This window comes from Rhinopithecus bieti, unplaced genomic scaffold (assembly GCF_001698545.2).
Source record: "Rhinopithecus bieti isolate Rb0 unplaced genomic scaffold, ASM169854v2 scaffold_6933, whole genome shotgun sequence".
Taxonomy (NCBI): Eukaryota; Metazoa; Chordata; class Mammalia; order Primates; family Cercopithecidae; genus Rhinopithecus; species Rhinopithecus bieti.
Window position 1 is genome coordinate 991,803 of NW_016805426.1, and position 18,166 is coordinate 1,009,968.

General features: G+C 54.6%; 1 protein-coding gene across 7 annotated transcripts in view; it reads left to right on the forward strand.

Moving 5' to 3' along the window:
- Positions 1 to 17,401, forward strand: part of PFKFB3 (6-phosphofructo-2-kinase/fructose-2,6-biphosphatase 3) — an 86,167-nt gene extending 68,766 nt beyond the window's left edge. For 3 of the 7 annotated variants that reach the window (XM_017872481.1, XM_017872478.1, XM_017872483.1), the window contains exons 7-17: positions 1,272 to 1,396; positions 2,371 to 2,578; positions 3,088 to 3,234; positions 3,348 to 3,452; positions 4,509 to 4,638; positions 5,611 to 5,673; positions 5,802 to 5,866; positions 7,944 to 8,117; positions 9,920 to 9,942; positions 12,921 to 12,972; positions 14,783 to 17,401. In XM_017872481.1, coding sequence (XP_017727970.1) covers positions 1,272 to 1,396; positions 2,371 to 2,578; positions 3,088 to 3,234; positions 3,348 to 3,452; positions 4,509 to 4,638; positions 5,611 to 5,673; positions 5,802 to 5,866; positions 7,944 to 8,117; positions 9,920 to 9,942; positions 12,921 to 12,963 — 1,083 coding nt within the window. In that variant the 3' untranslated portion in view covers positions 12,964 to 12,972; positions 14,783 to 17,401. The remainder of the gene's footprint in view (positions 1 to 1,271; positions 1,397 to 2,370; positions 2,579 to 3,087; positions 3,235 to 3,347; positions 3,453 to 4,508; positions 4,639 to 5,610; positions 5,674 to 5,801; positions 5,867 to 7,943; positions 8,118 to 9,919; positions 9,943 to 12,920; positions 12,973 to 14,782) is intronic. The other 4 variants (XM_017872482.1, XM_017872479.1, XM_017872480.1 and 1 more) reach the window with 3 other exon arrangements.
- Positions 17,402 to 18,166: the final 765 nt, after the last annotated feature.

Below are 18,166 nucleotides of genomic sequence, written 5' to 3' on the forward strand. Positions count from 1 at the left end.
TCCACTAACAGATAATCATGTGCCTCAACCTGCCATGTTCAGAAATCTCTTTCTGATGAAATCTCAAAGCAGCTTTGTAGATCCAGGCATTTGTGAACTTAGATTTTTTTTTTTTTAATTGTGGTAAAATATACATAATGTAAAATTTACCATCTTAACCATTTTATTTATTTATTTATTTATTGAGATGGAGTCTCCTGTTGCCCAGGATGGAATGCAGTGGTGCGATCTTGGCTCACTGCAACCTCTGCCTCCTGGGTTCAAGCGTTTCTCCTGCCTCAGCCTCCTGAGTAGCTGGGATAACAGGCATGCGCCACCATGCCCGGCTAATTTTTTTGTATTTTTAGAGGAGACAGAGGTTTCACCATGTTGGCCAGGCTGGTCTCAAACTCCTGACCTCAAGTGATCTGCCCGCCTTGGCCTCCCAAAGTGCTGGGATTACAGGCATGAGCCACCAAACCCCGCCATCTTAGCCATTTTTTAAATGTGCAGTTCAGCAGCAAATTATATTCGCATTGTTGGGCAACCGTCACACTCTATCCCCAGGACTTTCTCATCTTCCCCGGCTGAAACTCTGTGCCAGGACACAGATACAACTCCCCATTGACACGAGTCTTTGAAGAGTGGCTGTCTCTCAGTGACAGCAGTGGTTGATGAGAAAAAGAGCCCAGGCATTCAGAAATGCTGAGTTTCCCTAAAATCCACCTGGTTTCTGGGGCCTGTGCCACTGTGGGTGTTGGTAGCCCTGTGTTGTTGCCTAGAAGAGCGAGCCCTGCAAAGGAGCAGGCACAGCCCTAGTTGGAGAAGCAGTTAACCACAGGCTGGTCACACTGGGGCACAAGGCCAGAGGCATCTCTGGGAACTCCTGAACACACCTTAGAACCAGCAGCCTCCTCCCGGCGCGGGGATCATTGCGGGTGCTCACGTGGAGCTCGGTTGAGTTCAGCGCCAGGCTGTCTGGCGGTGACTCCGGCACCGGACAGATCCTGACTTGCTGGAGCATTCAGAGGTGTTCATTATGGAATCCCCGTGGGTTTCCTGTCTCTGTCCTTCCGGCTGCAGTTCTCCATCTCCCCAGGGAATCCTCCCCATGTAACATCAGGCTATGACTCAGACCCCGGGATCTTTTTCCCTTTCTCTTACATGCTGGGCCGGCTCATCTTTGTACTGAGGCTTCTGTGCGCTCCCCTTTTGAAAGCCCCAGATCCTGCTTAATCTCGGCAGAAAGCCCTCCAGCGTGATTCATCAGCCGCCCCTTTGTGGTGTTGCAGGAAGTTAAAATCTCCAGCCCGGATTACAAAGACTGCAACTCCGCAGAAGCCATGGACGACTTCATGAAGAGGATCAGTTGCTATGAAGCCAGCTACCAGCCCCTAGACCCCGACAAATGCGACAGGTGATTCCCATGGCTGGCCGTCTCTGCAGAGCCACATGAGAGTTCTTATTGCATTCTTGATGTTCCCACAAAGCATGTGCTCCTGGATACCTTAAAAACAAAATTTTAAGACAGTTTTTTTTTGTAGAGATGAGGTCTCGCTATGGTGCCCTGGCTGGTCTTGAACTCCTGGCCTCAGGTGATTCACACACAGCCGCTGGATACCTTTATCAATTCTCTTTGAAAATATCTTTTAAAAACAATCCTTGATGACAAACCATATTCAGTGGGAATATTTTGAACACTGTAGAAGTATAGGAAGTCAACGTAGAGTTGAGCCTGATCTTGCTACTGTCCCTCTGATAGTTCCTTTCTTTTTTCTTTCCTTTACTTTCTTTCCATTTATTTATTTACTTATTTATTTACTTACTTACTTATTACTTGCTTACTTGCTTAGAGACAGGGTCTCCCAGGCTGGAGTGTGGTGGCATGATCATAGCTCACTGCAGGTTCAAACTTCTGGGCTCAAGTAATCCTACCGCCTCAGCCTCCTGAGTAGCTGGGACTACAGGTGTGGGTGTCCACGCCCAGCTAATTTTATTTTTCTTTAGTAGAGATGAGGTCTTGCTATGTTGCCCAGGCTGGTCTGGAACTCCTAGACTCAAGCAATCCTCTTGCCTCAGCCTCCCAAAGTGCTGGGATTATAGGCATGAGCCACTGCATAGACCCCTTTCTTTTTATCTCCATTTTCTTTATTTTTTCTCCCCCTTTTCTGGGAGGCAAGCCAGTCTCACAGCCAGACACCAGCTGTGGGAGTTGTCGCACGCGCATGCTCTGCCCCTTAGAAGGATTCGGTCTGTGCTCTGGAGGGGCCTACAGTCCTGCCTTGCTGTTCCCTGGGTGAACGCATCTTCTGGAGACGGGCCGGCCAGGCCGGGTGCGTCCTGCTGTGGGCGGTGGCCTGAACTGTGGTCCTTGGTGGGGTCTCTCTGCAGGGACTTGTCGCTGATCAAGGTGATTGATGTGGGCCGGAGGTTCCTGGTGAACCGGGTGCAGGACCATATCCAGAGCCGCATCGTGTACTACCTGATGAACATCCACGTGCAGCCGCGCACCATCTACCTGTGCCGGCACGGCGAGAACGAGCACAACCTCCAGGGCCGCATCGGAGGTGACTCGGGCCTGTCCAGCCGGGGCAAGAAGGTGCGGGGTGTGCTGCGGCATGGGCCGTGCGGCTGCAGGGCGGTTGCAGGGTCTGCAGGGTGGGTGGGGAGGTGTGTGCTGCTGCTGCTGCTAGTTGGTATGCTTGCTGTGTGTGTGATCTGTGTGTGTGCCTGCGTGTCTCTATGCATAGCTGTGTGCATCTCTGTATGGCCCTCTCTCTCTCTGTGTCTGTGCCTATCCATGTGGCTTTGTGTGTGTGTGTGTCTTTGTGTTACATTGTATGTATGTGTGTGTGTATGTGTGTGGTGTGTGTATCTCTGCACATGTGTGTGATGTGTTAGCAATTGTGCACTAGGAAGGGGAGGGCAGGAAGAGCTGAGCCTGGTCTCTGGGGAGGGTGTGTGCTACTGTGGCTGTCCGAGTGGCCTGGGACCCCCACGGTGTAAGCAGGTAGCGCACAGCCCCACGTGGGCTGCCTGCTCCAGCCCCTGGCTCTTGGAGGAGCTGCGGGCATCTGGAATGAGTGGCCCCTCTCCACCACTTCTCAGTTTGCCAGCGCCCTGAGCAAGTTCGTGGAGGAGCAGAACCTGAAGGACCTACGTGTGTGGACCAGCCAGCTGAAGAGCACCATCCAGACGGCCGAGGCACTGCGGCTGCCGTATGAGCAGTGGAAGGCGCTCAATGAGATCGATGCGGTGAGTCCCGGGAGGCGGGCAGGTAGCCTCCCCCTCGGGCATGGGGTGGCTTCCCAAGAGGCCCTAGACACCCCTGTGGTTTGTTCCCCTGAGTGACCACTGGGTCCCCACAGGGCGTCTGTGAGGAGCTGACCTACGAGGAGATCAGGGACACCTACCCTGAGGAGTACGCGCTGCGGGAGCAGGACAAGTACTACTACCGCTACCCCACCGGGGAGGTGAGCACGGGCTGGGGCGGGCTGAGGGACCCCAGCGCACACGGCCACGGCTGTGCAGGGCTGGGCTGCCCCTCCAGGGAGTTCGCTTCCTGAACCTTCTAACAGCCTGGGGAGAAGTGCATTTTCCCATAAGCAGAAATGAGATATATTTCCCTAGGGACACAGAACCGTGTGGGAGAGGAGGAAGGTGGTGTGTGATGGTCCACTGGGCAGGGTGGTGGGCAGGCTGGCAGGAGGGGTGGCTCTGCATCCCCTGGGCAGCGTCTGTGCCTCCCCAAGCACGGTGCCCGGGTGGCTGTGGCTGAGGACGCTGCTGCCTCCTCTGCAGATGGGATCCTCCTAGGCCGGGTGTGTCCTCCCTGCCTGGGTGTGTCCTCCCTGCTGAGCAATGTCGTGCCTCAGGCCTCTGTGCCCTACTGTCCTCTGGTCTCAGACTGGGCCTTAGACACCGGGGCCCTGGTTAGCACAGCAGAGAGCCCCCAGGAGCAGGAGCTTTTCTAGTCTTTTTCTAAAGTCACAGCCCTGCTGCTGCTTTTTACATTTTTTAATTGACAGAAAATACACATAACATAAAATGGACTATTTTCATCAGGTTAAAGTTATGATCTAGTGCATGTTAGTGTACTCATAGTGCTGTGCAGCCATCACCACATATTCCAGGCCTTTCCCTCGCTGCACAAAGAAACCCAGATCTGTTAGCAGCCGCTCCCGCCTGCCCCACCCAGCCCCGGCACCGGCCCGTCTGCTTCCTGCATCTGGATCTGCCTATTCTGGGCATTCCATGTAAATGGAATCGGATGCCACGCATGCCTTTGTGCCCAGTTCTTTCACACAGCATTGGGTTTTCCAGGTTCCCCCGTGTGGGTGCAGGGGAGGGCTTCACTCTGTTGATGGCTGAGCAGTAGTCCACATTAAACCCTGCCGCTTCTCAACCACTGCTGATGATGGATGATGGATTTTACATGGCTCTCTGGCTGGTCTGATACAGGCCATGGCCAGCGGCAGAGCCCCTCCCGAGTGCCCTGAGCTCACGTGGGCCCGGCCCTCTGTGCTCAGTCCTACCAGGACCTGGTCCAGCGCCTGGAGCCGGTGATCATGGAGCTGGAGCGGCAGGAGAACGTGCTGGTCATCTGCCACCAGGCCGTCCTGCGCTGCCTGCTGGCCTACTTCCTGGATAAGAGCGCAGGTACCTCGGGCGGGCCGCGGCCCCGGGATGGAGGGAGGAGGGGACTGGCACTCGAGGGGTCAGCCGTAGACCTGCCGTGGCCTGCCCTGTGTTGGCTGCTATGCCATGGGGTGTTAGGAGAAGGGCACAGGTGTCAGCTTCTGGCTGCTTCAGGTCCTCTCTGTCCAGTGCTTCCTTGAACCCTCGGGAAATGCCGTGGCGCCCAGGTTCATGCCTGGGCCTTCACTGCTTCATAAACAGCTCCCCGAGACCCACCCGCACCGGCTCCACACATCCCAGGGTCTTGTCTTGGGGTAGGGGCTGCTCCTCTCTTTAGTACCCTCTAAGGAACAAACAGCCCGGAAAACTCTAACAATCAGATTGAAATGTTAAGTCTCAGCATGTCCAATCCAGTGCAGCTGAATCCCTAGACAGACCTGAATTGTTTGGGAGTGACTTTTTTTCCCAACTCTAAGTCACTGTGAGGGTGAGTGTTTTGGTTTGGTTTGATGGTGCTCTTTGGGCTGAAGTCTTCTTACGGGGCCACCTGCTGCCCGGGGCAGCTTGTGGCTGGGGACAGATGCCCCTGCCCGACAGTGCTTCCGACGGTCCTTGTGGGGGGACCATAGAGGTCTTCCCATGCCTCCCCCACCCTCATGTCTCATTTCTTTTTTTGAGACACAGTTTTGTTCTTGTGGCACAGGCTGCAGTGCAATGCATGAGCTCACTGCAACCTCCACCTCCCGGGTTCAAGTGATTTTCCTGCCTCAGCCTCCTGAGTAGCTGGGATTACAGGCACGTGCCATCACACCGTGGCTAATTTTGTGTTTTTAGTAGAGATGGGGTTTTGCCATGTTGGTCAGGCTGGTCTCGAACTCCTGTCCTCAGGTGATCCACCTGCTTCGGCCTCCCAAAGTGCTGGGATTACAGGCCTGAGCCACCACGCCTGGCCGTGTCTCATTTCTAATGGTGGGTGTACAATTTCCATTTCAGAGGAGATGCCCTACCTGAAATGCCCTCTTCACACTGTCCTGAAACTGACGCCTGTCGCTTATGGTGAGTAGCAACCCCTGCCAAGCCCAATCTCCCTGAAGGTGGCCACAGCAGCTTCTTGTGGCCGTAGGCTGTAAGTGGGGCTGTCCCTTTAACAGCAGCTTCCTCTGCCCCCATCCCACGCCCTCCAGGCTGCCGTGTGGAATCCATCTACCTGAATGTGGAGTCCGTCAGCACACATCGGGAGAGGTCAGAGGTGAGTGGAGGCCCCAAGCCTCATCCTGGCCATCATCACACGATAGCCCTGGTGGGTGATGGGTGCTCAGGAGGCCCCGGGGCCGCTTGCCTGCAGGTGCTGGCCTGTATGTGGCCATGGGCCTGCTGGCTGTCTTCCTCAGCACCTCTGTGTTCCTGCCCATCTGTTCTGTGGCCTTCTCTTTTTTCTTTCTTCCTGTATCCTCTTCCTCCCATTTCTGCTGAGCTCGAGATGTGAATATTAGTGAGGAAGATACGTTCTCTCTCTTTTCTTTTTTTTTTTTTTGAGACAGGGTCTCAGTCTGTTCCCCAGGCTGGAGTGCGGTGGCACAATCACGGCTCACTGCAGCCTCAACCTCCTGGGTTCAAGCGATCCTCCCACCTCAGCCTCCTGCGTAGCTGAGACTACAGGTGCGCACCACCATGCCCAGCTAATTTTAATTTATTCGTTTTTTTAGAGATGGGGGTCTTGCTTTGTTGCCCAGGCTGGTCTTGAACTCTTGGGCTCAAGTGATCCTCTTGCCTCAGTCTCCCAAAGTGCTGGGATAAAGATGTGAGCCTTTGTGCCCAGCCTCTGTTCTCTTTTAACATCAGCATAGCACAGTTCTTGTTGCCTTTCCTTTCTGGCAGCTAAAACCCATGCTTTCAGTCTCCAGAGTTACTGTTTCAAACAGGAGCAGCAGGTCAGCGCCGCCACGTGCATGTGATTAGGCTCAGAACCACCAAGAACACGGTGTTAAAAGAGGAGTGGCGTGGAGAGCGGAGGCCTGGGGGATGGCGGGTGGGGAGGTGTTTCGGGAGACTTCGAGGCCTGGCCGTGCAGCTGCTCTCTACCTTGTGGGGAGGCCTGACATTTGGAGGTGGGCCAGGCTGCCTCTGACTGAGTAGAGTGGAACTCTACCCAGGTGGATGTGCGTTGTGAAAGTGAGTTTGAATTCACGGTGTACAGGCTGCCAAAAAGTACACTTTGCTAGTACTAGTCAGACCTTTCTCTTAGACCAAGCGTGACTTTCCGTCATGGCATTCCCAAAACAGGTGACTGTCTTAGTCCCAAGAGGCTTGGCCGTCAGATTTTGGCATGAAGGGATGAGGTGTCCGCCCCAGTCGTTGGCAGTTGCCTGGCTGGTGGGCTGACCTGAGAGAAGACGGGGTCCCTTGGCCGCCTTGGTCCCTGTCACCCCCTCCCCTTCGGAATGTGGGTCACTGGATGCTGTCCTGCCTTTAGCCATATGACAACAGCCCCGGTCAGGGAACCACTGTCCCAGCTATGGGATTGGGTCTGAGCCGGTCCTGGAGCTCTTCCCTGCAGGGAATGGGGGCAGGGCCATGACAGAGACAGACCCTGGTTCTGAGGCTGGAGGCCCGCACCCCGTCATGCTGTCCCTCCCGTGGGAGGGCTAGGTCTGGTCGTGGTCGGCAGAACCTGCTTCCTGCTGCGCGTTTTCTGCCCCTTTGGTCTCCAGGCTGATTTTGCAGCCTCCGTGCCCCATCCCAAGCCAGGGTGCCCTTTGTGTAGTACAGATGGCCTCAGGGGTCAGCGGAAGGGAGTCAGCACAGGTGCCTTCCCCTCCCCATCCTGGGAGCCTCAGGCCCAGCCTCTCCCTCCTAGATGCCCCTCCTCAGCTCTCAGAGAGGCTGGAAGCAAAGCTCTTTTCTCCGACCTCACGCTCTGCTGTGATTATCATTCTTTCCCTCCTTGCTTTGCAAGCACCGTGTTTGTCTGTGTGGAGAATCCTTTGGAACCATCCGAGGAAGGGGCATGGGAGGGAATCACCCCCATTCTCGCTGCCTGGGAGTTGCCACACACTCAGCAGCCCGTGGTCCCTGGTCCGTGGTCCCTGGTCCGTGGTCCGTGGTCCCTGGTCTGTGGTCTCTGGTCCGTGGTCCGTGGTCCCTGGTCCGTGGTCCCTGGTCCGCGGTCCCTGGTCTGCGGTCCCTGGTCCATGGTCCCGGCCACTCCCCTCGGTCAGTCTTGTTGCCTCCCTAAAATCCAGGAGCAGAGATACTTTGTTGGGGCTAATTTTCCTCCCCTTCTTTGTAACTGTCGCCTTTCTCTCTTTTGTCTTTGTCTTGCTTAGGATGCAAAGAAGGGACCTAACCCGCTCATGAGACGCAATAGTGTCACCCCGCTAGCCAGCCCCGAGCCCACCAAAAAGCCTCGCATCAACAGCTTTGAGGAGCATGTGGCCTCCACCTCGGCCGCCCTGCCCAGCTGCCTGCCCCCGGAGGTGCCCACGCAGCTGCCCGGACAAGTCAGTGCACTCCCCTTTCCTTCCTGCCTGGGGGACGCATGCCGGGCGTGACGCCGCAGATCTGTGATTGCGTGTGTGTTTGCAGGGATGCGTGCGTGGGTGTGTGGGTGTGCATGTGTATGTTGTAGGTATCTGTGCACGTGTGTCTTGGGGGCATGTGCACACACTTGTGTGTTGAGGGAGAACATGAGAAGCACCCTCCGAAGTTGAGACCCTGGGGACTTTCCTTGCTGGTGACAACTGTGACTGCGTTCGCCTCCTTTCTGAGGATGGGGTCTTTACAGGGCAGAAGCAGGCAGTGCAGAAGGAAGAGTGAGATGTCCAAGACCTGTTCACGTTCGTGAATGGTTATTTCTAAAACAAAGTGGCCACTTTCTCACATACATAACACGGTTATCCCAGCGGTAGTGAAAAACCTAAACAAGGCCGGGTGCGGTGGCTCACGCCTGTAATCCCAGCACTTTGGGAGGCCGAGGCGGGTGGATCACAAGGTCAGGAGTTTGAGACCAGCCTGGCCAACATGGTGAAACCTTGTCTTTACTAAAAATACAAAAATTAGCCGGGCGTGGTGGCGGGCACCTGTAGTCCCAGCTGAGGAGGCACCTGTAATCCCAGCTTCAGGAGGCTGAGGCAGGAGAATTGCTTGAACCCGGGAGGTGGAGGTTGCAGTGAGCCTAGATGGCGCCACTGCACTCCAGCATGGGCGACAGGGAGACTCGTCTCAGGAAAAAAAACCAAAAAAACCCAACCCGATTTCACTTATTTCATTAGTTTTGAAGGTTACAGGCTGGAAGATTTTGGTTATTAGACATTGATTTGTTTTCAGAAAACTAGTCTTTTCCTTTAGAGCCAGGAACCCTTGCAAATATGTGAGATGTAGAAATTTCTGGGCTCAAATTCAGGTACCACCCAAGGGTCTGTCCCACCTCCACCCTCCAGGCCTGGCCCCGCAAATCAGCCTCGTGCAGCGTCCGGTCAGGTTTGTTGATGAGCCGGATGCTGTTGCCGGCTCTGAGCATCCTCTTCAGTCTGCTCCCTCTTCCCGCCTTTTCCGAGACTTCCTTAGACCTGGTGGTGTCTGGAATGTGACCTGCGAGATGCTGCAACCTCCACAGGTCACTTAACCTCTGCAGGCCTGTTTTCTCATCCAGGCAATGGGGGAATAGTGGCAGTGCAGAATGCAGATCAGACGAGGGGATTCATGCCCTGCATCAGGCCCCGTGTCGGGCACGTGGTGGGGACACGTCGACACGGTGAGGTGGCTGTGACCAGCGGAAGCCTGGAGGCCTGGCTTTGGCGGTAGTTCAACACTAACCTGAGTGCAGCATTTAATCACCCAGATTCTTCTCCTCCCAGGCCCTCAGTCTCCTTAGCTTTCCACATGACGGGGGCAGGACTGGGAGAGCCTCATAAATATTCCCTGGCGGGTCTCAGATCTGAGGGTTCTCATGAAAAGCCAGCAGAACGGAAATGGTGTCCCTGTGACATCCGTTCTGATGGAAATGTGCGGTTGCATTTGAAAGTTCAGAGGCTGCTGCTTTGATGCTTGCGGGGACCAGGCTGGGGAAGGGGGTTGACATCCTGAGCTGCACAGACCTCCATCGTGGAGGACGCAGTGGCAGGGGCTGCATCCTCCCGTCCGCTTCAGAGCTGCCCCTGGTGTTGGGAGGACAGTCCTTCAGGCTGGCCAGGTTCTTAGGGACGTCTGAAGCTGCTGGCTGGGCCGGCCTGGGGTTTTGCGGGGCTTCGTCCCTGCAGATTGCGCCTCCTGACTGACTTCTCTCTCTGCTTCTCCTCCGCAGCCTTTGCTAGGGCAAGCCTGTCTGTAAGTATCTCTCTGATCATTGCTGCTGCTTGCACCGCTTTCTTCCTGCTTGCTCAGTTGGCCTCCTGCCTGTTAAAATATTGAGGATGAGAGCAGTTTTGTGATCCGAGGTCTTCGTGGGGGAAGGAGGAGATGGGTGTGGGAGCAGGGAGGAGAGATTCCTGAATGTTTTTAGAACAGGGTGCAGGAGGTGGTGGTGGCTCCACTACGGTTACGTGTGTTCCAACACCACCGCACGACAGCTGGCTTCTCCCTGACCCTCTCAGGGCTGCAGGTCGTGGTTTGTAATGGCCGTGGTTTAGGGCTCAGCATAAGTCCACATTTCCTTCTCCGAATCAGATCTTAGTGGCGAGCTGCATCTGTGCCAGGTGCCATTAGCCTTAAAGCTCCCTCCTGCCCCAGGAGTGTCTTTTGTTTTGAAAGGAAAACTTACTCAGAGCCTAATCTATAAAACAAACCTGTGTGAATAGTGGGAGTGTGCTGGGGCCTGAGCTCTGAGCCTCTCCCTCCCCATGAGGACCCCCCACGCCCCGAAAGAGCTCCAAGTGGAGCCCCTCTTGAGGATCCGTTTGTCCTGGGTTGGAGCCTGCTCAGTGTCATAGTCACACCCAGGGCTGGGTGCAGCTTCCATCTCTAACCCATGTGGTCACCTCTGCTCCTCCCAGAGCTCTCTGCAGAGTTTCAGGTTCAGTCTTAGCGCTGGCAGCCCCTGGATAGCTGGGGCTGTGTTCCCACCACTCTGGGATCCTCCCCCCACCGGGAGCAGAGGCTTTTCTGCCGCAGAACTTTAATGACAGCCACCATGAAGTGTCACCCTCTTGCCCCCCAAAAACACACCTCCCCTTTATTTCCTCTTTGCTCCTTAAGTTACCTTTGCTACTTTATGCAGAAACTGGAGAGGTGTAATGAGGAGTACAGCCTGAGACTGAAAAGCATGGCTGGGTTTTGGAAACGGGAGAGGTTGGGCATGGCACTCAGATTTTGGTGGCGAAGGGGTGAAGGGCCAGAGGATATGCCAGTGTCCCCCATGTCCACATTCCTTAAGACTACCCTGGGAGATCGGCAGGGCAGTCAGTGCCCCGTTTAATGGGTGAGGGGCTGAGTGACTGCCCCGTGCTTCCAGCAGGGTTCCCCTTTCCCTGCCGCTGTCCTGAGGCCCCTGCCCTGCAGCCTGCAAGGCATAGGCAGCTGTTGGACCCTCGTGTCCCCCCACAGCCACTCCCTTGCAGCTACTTCCCACGGCCAGGCTTTGCTTACCTAAGGTGGGCCTGCCCTTAACTTCCAGCTTCTGGGGGCACGCCCTCCATCCTCAGGGCCAGTGTCTGTGATGTGCCGGGCCAGTGTGCAGCACTTCAGGATCTGGGCTTCTCCTTGTGTGAAACCTGCCTTTGCATTTGGAGCCTGAAGGTTTTATATCTGCGCGTGTCCTGATCCTCTAGCCCAGCAGTCCCCAACCTTTTTCGCACCAGGGACCCGTTTCATGGAAGAGAATTTTCCCCACCACAGCAGGTTGGGAGATGGTTTGGGGATAAAACTGTTCTGCCTCAGATCATCTGACATTAGATTTTCAGAAGGAATGCAGAGCCTAGATCCCTCGTGTGCACAGTTCACCTTAGGGTTCATATGTGCTCCTCTGAGTCAGGTGTTAGTGCTGGCTGGCCCGCCCACCGCCCACCTCCTGCTGTGTGGCCTGACTCCGAATGGGCTATGGACTGGGTACTGGTCCATAGCCCAGGGGTTAGGGACCCCTGCGTTAGACCCGTGGCCTGATGTTGCCAGGCAAGAAATCTTTGTACTGGGAGGAACCATTCGGGGATAGCCTCTGACCTGCTAAAGTCAATCTTACCCATCTCCAAGACTAACATAATAGTGCCTTTGCTAGAATCCCTCCTGTTCAGCAAAAATACATGCTGTGGACCCATCACACTTGCCTCAGGTCGGAATTTCACTCTGGAGTCCCACTGTCCCGCCCATCCTGGGTGCGTGACCCCACGTCTAGGATTGTAACCACATCTGATTCTAGGAGTCCACCTGGGCTCTGTGACCAGAATTTATGATGAAAGTCAGACCGAGCCAGGCCTCCATCTTGGTTCTGCTCCTCCCGGCCTCTGTCCTTGGCACGGGCGCGTTAAAGCAGTTCTAGGACCTCAGCTTCCTCATCTGTAGTATGGGGATAATAACTTGATAAAGTTTTCCTAATGAGACTATAGATGCAGCACTTAGCAAAACATCTGGCCCCTAGGAAGTGCGTGGCGGACGACGGTGCTGTTCTTGTCAGGGAGGAACTTGGTGCTCTGGGCCTGTGGAGACTTCCGGGCTCGCTGGCATTGGGTCAGCATTTGGATACCCTTGTGTAACCTGAGGGGTTTCTTCTCTGGAGCAGCAGGAACACTCAGACTTGGGAAGGGGACACCCCTGGTGTCTCAAGGCAGTGGCCTGAAATCTTTCTTTTTTGAGACGGAGTTTTGCTCTTGTTGCCAGGCTGGAGTGCAGTGGTGCAATCTCGGTTCACTGCAGCCTCCTTCTCCCGGGTTCAAGTGATTCTCCTGCCTCAACCTCTCGAGTAGCTGGGATTACAGGCGCCCACCACCATGCCTGGCTAATGTTTGTATTTTTAGTAGAGACGGGGTTTCACCATGTTGGCCAGGCTGGTCTTGAACTCCTGACCTCAGGTAATCCACCTGCCTCGGCCTCCCAAAGTGCTGGGATTACAGGCGTGAGCTACTGCACCTGGCCTAGAGTCTTTTGACCCCTGTGATCTTGGTTTCCCAGTAAAATGGGGGTGAACGACTGTCCGGACCCGGCGCTCTGCAGTGCCTTCCTGGGGGCTGTGCCGGCTGCTTGGGATCGAGAGATCACCTGGCATTTGTGATGCAACCTTCGTTTTTAAAATTTCAAATGCACACTAGAAAACCCTACTAAAGATTTTTTTTTCCTTTTCCAACCTGTTGCTTCCTCTTCCCCACTCTGCTTGAAAGACGAACTGTCTGTCACATTTTCTCAAAGTTTTCTCCTTACTAACCGTGGAAGGTAAATGCCTGGGTGCATGTCCCTCCGTTCTGCACCGCGTCACGGCACCTGGGTCTGTGTGCAGACTGGCCATCGTGCAGTGCGGGGCTCATTTGTCTCCATGCTGAGGGTGTGAAGTGCAGCACCATTGTCATGAGGTCCTTTCTAGTCTGTCTCTCACCCCCTATGTGTCCTGAGCCAGGGCCCCTGGGTGAAGGACGTGGATGTCACCCGGTCTTGCAGGCTCTCCACTGTCACTGTTGCATCACCATCATCTGTGGGTGCCGGAAGCCGTGGGCTGGTGGTGGTGAGGACAGGTTGGAGCCAGTGGATGTGGAGGGAAATGTCAGCCCTGCTCTCTGATCCCACAGCCCGGCTGGGGCTCTCCCTAGATATGAGGACCCAGGGCTCTCTGGAGAGAATTGCCCCCTGCTGGCGGGCACCCATCACTTCCATCACCCCCCGGCGGGTACCCATCACCCCCTGACAGGCACCCATCATGCCCCGATGGGCACCCATCACCCCCTGGCAGGCACTTATCACCTCCCGGCAGGCACCCATCACTTCCATCACCCCCCGGCAGGCACCCATCATCCCCGATGGCACCTGTCACCCCTGGCAGGCACCTATCACCCCCCAGCAAGCACCCGTCATCCCCGCCAGACACCCATCAACCCCAATGGGTACCCATCACCCCTGGCAGTCACCTATCACCTCCCAGCAGGTACTCGTTATCCCCTGGCAGGCACCCATCACCCCCTGGCAGGCACCCATCATCCCCCAATGGGCATCTATCACCTCCTGGCAGGCACCCATCACCCCCCAGCAGGCACCTATTACCTCCTAGTGGGCACCCATCACCTGGGTTCCTGAGTCCAGCCCAGGCCTGGGCGAGAGCTCTGAGGCTGCCCAGCCCTGTGACTTCCCTCCCTGTGGATGGCTGCAGCCTCGGACCCCGAGTTCTGTGTGGGGTGGGCATGGGCCGTGGTGGCCCTGTGTGCCTGGGCTCTCCCCACCGTCTTTAGAGCAGTCTGGGTGGAGACACTCAGGATTGGAGAGAATAGTTTTAAACATTGTATGTTTTCTTGTTTTTTGAGGCGTAGGTGAAGGAGGTCGGGGAAGGAGGCCTGCTGTGCAGTGGCTGCAGTCAGTCATGTTCCCCACTAATACTGGAACATGTTTTCGGTGGGGGGGGGTTGGTACTGGCCAGTGCCTTAGGGGTGGGACTCCCTGCGAGGGCCGTTGTGATCAGAAGTGGGGCAGGGTTTTAGCGACAGCCCCCTCTGCCTGGCTTCCCGCCTGGGCCTCCCCACCATGTCCAGCCATTCCATGTATCACCTGTGTTCTGCCTGTCAAGCTGTGTTCCCAGAATCTGGATGCAGGAGCTGGGAGTGTGGCTCTGCTGTGGGCTGAGTTGAGAGGAGGGGGCCTGTGTGTCTTTGGAGGCCCCAGGCTCATCTGCCTGGCTGTGGCTGGTGAGGTTCCCCGTGTGGGATTTCTATGGGGTCATGAGCATGAGGCTCCTGGCCTGGCGCCCAGCACTGCGTAGCTAACGGTCCTCCTGGAGCCACAGGGCCCCCACCAGGCGGGCTCCTGGCCTGGCACCCAGCCCCTTCTCTGAGACTCTGGGGTTATCTTCCATCATGTTCTGGGGCCCACCTGGGCTGTCTTCCACCTGTGGGATTGGCAGCACCTTTCTTGGGTCCTGTTCTTTGTCTGGGATGGAGAGAGGGAAGAATTCTCTGTTGCATGACTCGGCGTCTTTTGCTTTAGAAGCCAGCCAGCTGCAAATCTTGACTCCCTCCCCACCTTTCTTTTCTCCTGAAAACAGAACATGAAAGGCTCCCGGAGCAGCGCCGACTCCTCCAGGAAACACTGAAGCAGACGTGTTGGTTCCATTCCGTTTCCATTTCTGCAGCTTAGCTTCTGTCCTGCCCTCTGCCCGAGGCGAAACGTATCCTGAGGACTTCTGGAGAGGGTGGGATGGAGCAGCGGGGGAGCCTTGGCCGAAGAGAACCATATTTGGCATCCTCTGTGTCCCCTCAGCCGCTGGACACCAGAAAACCACGTGGGTCCCTGGCACCCTGCCTTTAGCCGCAGGGCCCCAACCTCCACTCTCTGGGTTTCCTAGGAGTGTCCAGCTTCGGAGACCTACAAGGCCTTGGGAGGGTGATGAGTGCCGGTCCTGACAAGAGGCCACTGGGGACACTGTGCCATTTTATTTTGTTTCTATGATCTCCTGGCACATTTGGAGCTGGGAAGACCACACTGGTGGCAGAATCCTAAAATTAAAGGAGGCAAGCTCCTAGTTGCTGAAGGTCAAGGAATGTGTAAAAACTTCCACGTGGCTGTTTGATGCATCTTGACCTGGGAAGACGCCTCATGGGAATGGACTTGGATAGGTGTTGGGTTGAGGCGTCTTCTGCAAGAAGTCCCTGAGCTGAGATGCAAGTTGGCTGAGTGGTCCACACTTTGGCTGTCCTGCAGGTCCACACACCTTCCAGGCCTGCGTTCTGCCTCCAAAGATGTTCAAGGGCAGGCTGGCTGCACGGGGAGAGGGAAGTATTTTGCTGAAATACGAGAACTGGGCCCTCCAGGGCCCCTCTCTCCTCCAACCTGGACTTGGGGGGAACTGAGAAACACTTTCCTGGAGCTGCTGGCTTTTGCACTTTTTTGATGGCAGAAGTGTGACCTGAGAGTCACACCTTCTCTTCAGGAATGTAGATGTTGGGGTGTTTTGCCCTGGGGGGGCTTGGAGCCTCTGAAGGTGGGGAGCGGAACACCTGGCATCCTTCTCCAGCACTTGCATTACTGTCCCTGCTCTTCCCAGGTGGGGACAGTGGCCCAAGCAAGGCCTCACTCCCAGCTGCTTCTTTCAGAGCTACCTGCACAGTGTCTTGGAGCATCTGCCGGTGCCTTGGGGAAGTCGGAAGAGTGGACTTTGTCCTGGCCTTCCCTTCATGGCATCCGTGACATTTCTGCGGTGATGGAAAGCATGGGACCTGTCATCTCAGCCTGTTGGTTTCTTGTCATTGCCTCAAACCCTGGGGTAGGTGGGGCGGGGGGGTCTTGTGCCCAGATGAAACCATTTGGAAACTCGGCGGGCAGCGGAGTTTGTCCAAATGACCCTTTTCAGGACGTCTCAAAGCTGGTGCCAAAGGTCACTTTTCTTTCCTGCCTTCTGCTGTGAGCCCCGAGATCCTCCTCCCAGCTCAAGGGACAGGTCCTGGGTGAGGGCGGGGGATTTAGACAGCTGAAACTGGGCGTGGAAAGAAGAGCCGTTGCTCTTTGTTTTTCAAGAAGAGCTGTTGCTGTTTGTTTTCGAGGAGAGTTTTTAAAGAATGCATGTTTTTTTCCCGGTTGGAATTGAGTAGGAACTGAGGCTGTGCTTCAGATATCGTACAATCGAGTGGGGGATTGTCACGCTGAACCATTCAAGCCCTCCCTGCCCATCACACCCGCTTTGGCTGGCATCTGCTGGAGAGGATGCCTCTGCATTCCTGTGCAACTCCAGACTCACGCAGTTTTCTCTCTCTCCCTGGATGTTGAGTCTCATCAGAGTGTGTGGGTAGGGGGTGGGCGTGCATGGGTACATGATTGTGCTTAACTTGGTTGTATTTTTCGATTTGACATGAAAGGCCTGTTGCTTTGCTCTTGAGAATAGTTTCTCGTGTCCCCTTCACAGGCCTCATTCTTTGAACATCGACTCTGAAGTTCGATACAGATAGGGGCTTGATAAAGCTGTGTTCCCCTCTCCCCTCTGACTACCTAAAATCAGTACCTAAATACAGAAGCCTTGGCCTAACGTGGGCCTTTAGTTTGGGAAGGGCCTAGATAGGAAGAGAGGGAACATGAATCTGGACAGGGAGGGAGATACTACAGAAAGGAGAACACTGCCCACTTTGCAAGCCAGTGACCTGCCTTTTGAGGGGATGTTGGACGGGGCAGGGGTAGGTTTGAGCTACAGTCATGGATTTTGGCGTCTACTGATTCTTACCAACTCTCCACCCCACAAAAAAATAATGGGGACCAATATTTTTAACTTTGTCTATTTGTTTTGGGTGAGTTTCCCCTCTCCTTATTCTGTCCTGAGACCACGGGCAAAGCTCTTCATTTTGGGAGAGAAGAAAACTGTTTGGAACCACACCAATGATATTTTTGTTTGTAATACTTGAAATTTATTTTTGTATTATTTTGATAGCAGATGTGCTATTTATTTATTTAATATGTATAGGGAGCCTAAACAATAGAAAGCTGTAGAGATTGGGTTTTATTGTTAATTGGTTTGGGAGCCTTCTATGTGTGACTTACAACTTCTCTGTGTTCTGTGTAATTGTCTGAATTAATAACCTGGGATATAAAGCTATGCTAGCTTTCAAACAGGAGATGCCTTTCAGAAATTTGTACATTTTGCAGTTGCCAGACCAATAAAATACTTGGTTGAAATAGATGGACGAAATGAACCTGTGGTCTTTTCGTGGGGGAAGGAAGAGTCTTTGATTGATGTTTACGGCAGATGTACCACGGAGCTGCCAACTCACTGCTTCATTATCTTCCCTTCAACAGGATGTTCAAGTACAGAGTGTCTACTGCCTGCATTTGGGGAGAATGAGCTGTCTCAGTCTTTCTTCTAATTGATAGACTTCATGTTTTATTTTAATAATTTTATTTTATTTTATTTTGAGACTGAGTTTCTCACTCTCTCGCCCATGCTGGAGTGCAGTGGCACGATCTCAGCTCACTGCAACTTCCTCCTACGAGGTTCAAGCAATTCTCATTCCTCAGCCTCCCGAGTAGCGGGGATTACAGGTGTGCGCCACCATGCCTGGCTAATTTTTGTATTTTTATTAGAGATGGAGTTTCACCATGTTGACCAGGCTGGTCTTGAACTGGCCTCAGGTGATCTGCCTGCCTCTGCTTTCCAAAGTGCTGAGATTACAGGCGTGAGCCACCGTGTCTGGCCCTATGTCGGTTTTACTCCCTTCCTTCTATACCCCTTCCCCACACCCTTTTAAACAGCAGCAGTTCTTGCCCCAGCGGCACCACAGAAGGTATCATTCATTTTAGGTTCCTTTCACCCGCCCTTCCCCATCCCCTTCTGGCCCCTTCCAGTTTCTACAGGGAATGACTTTTTTACCACTCACTGGCTGCCAGAGGTTGAGCCGGTTATTTCACTTTCAGCCTCAGCACCTGCATCTCGGCAGATGGGACAGGG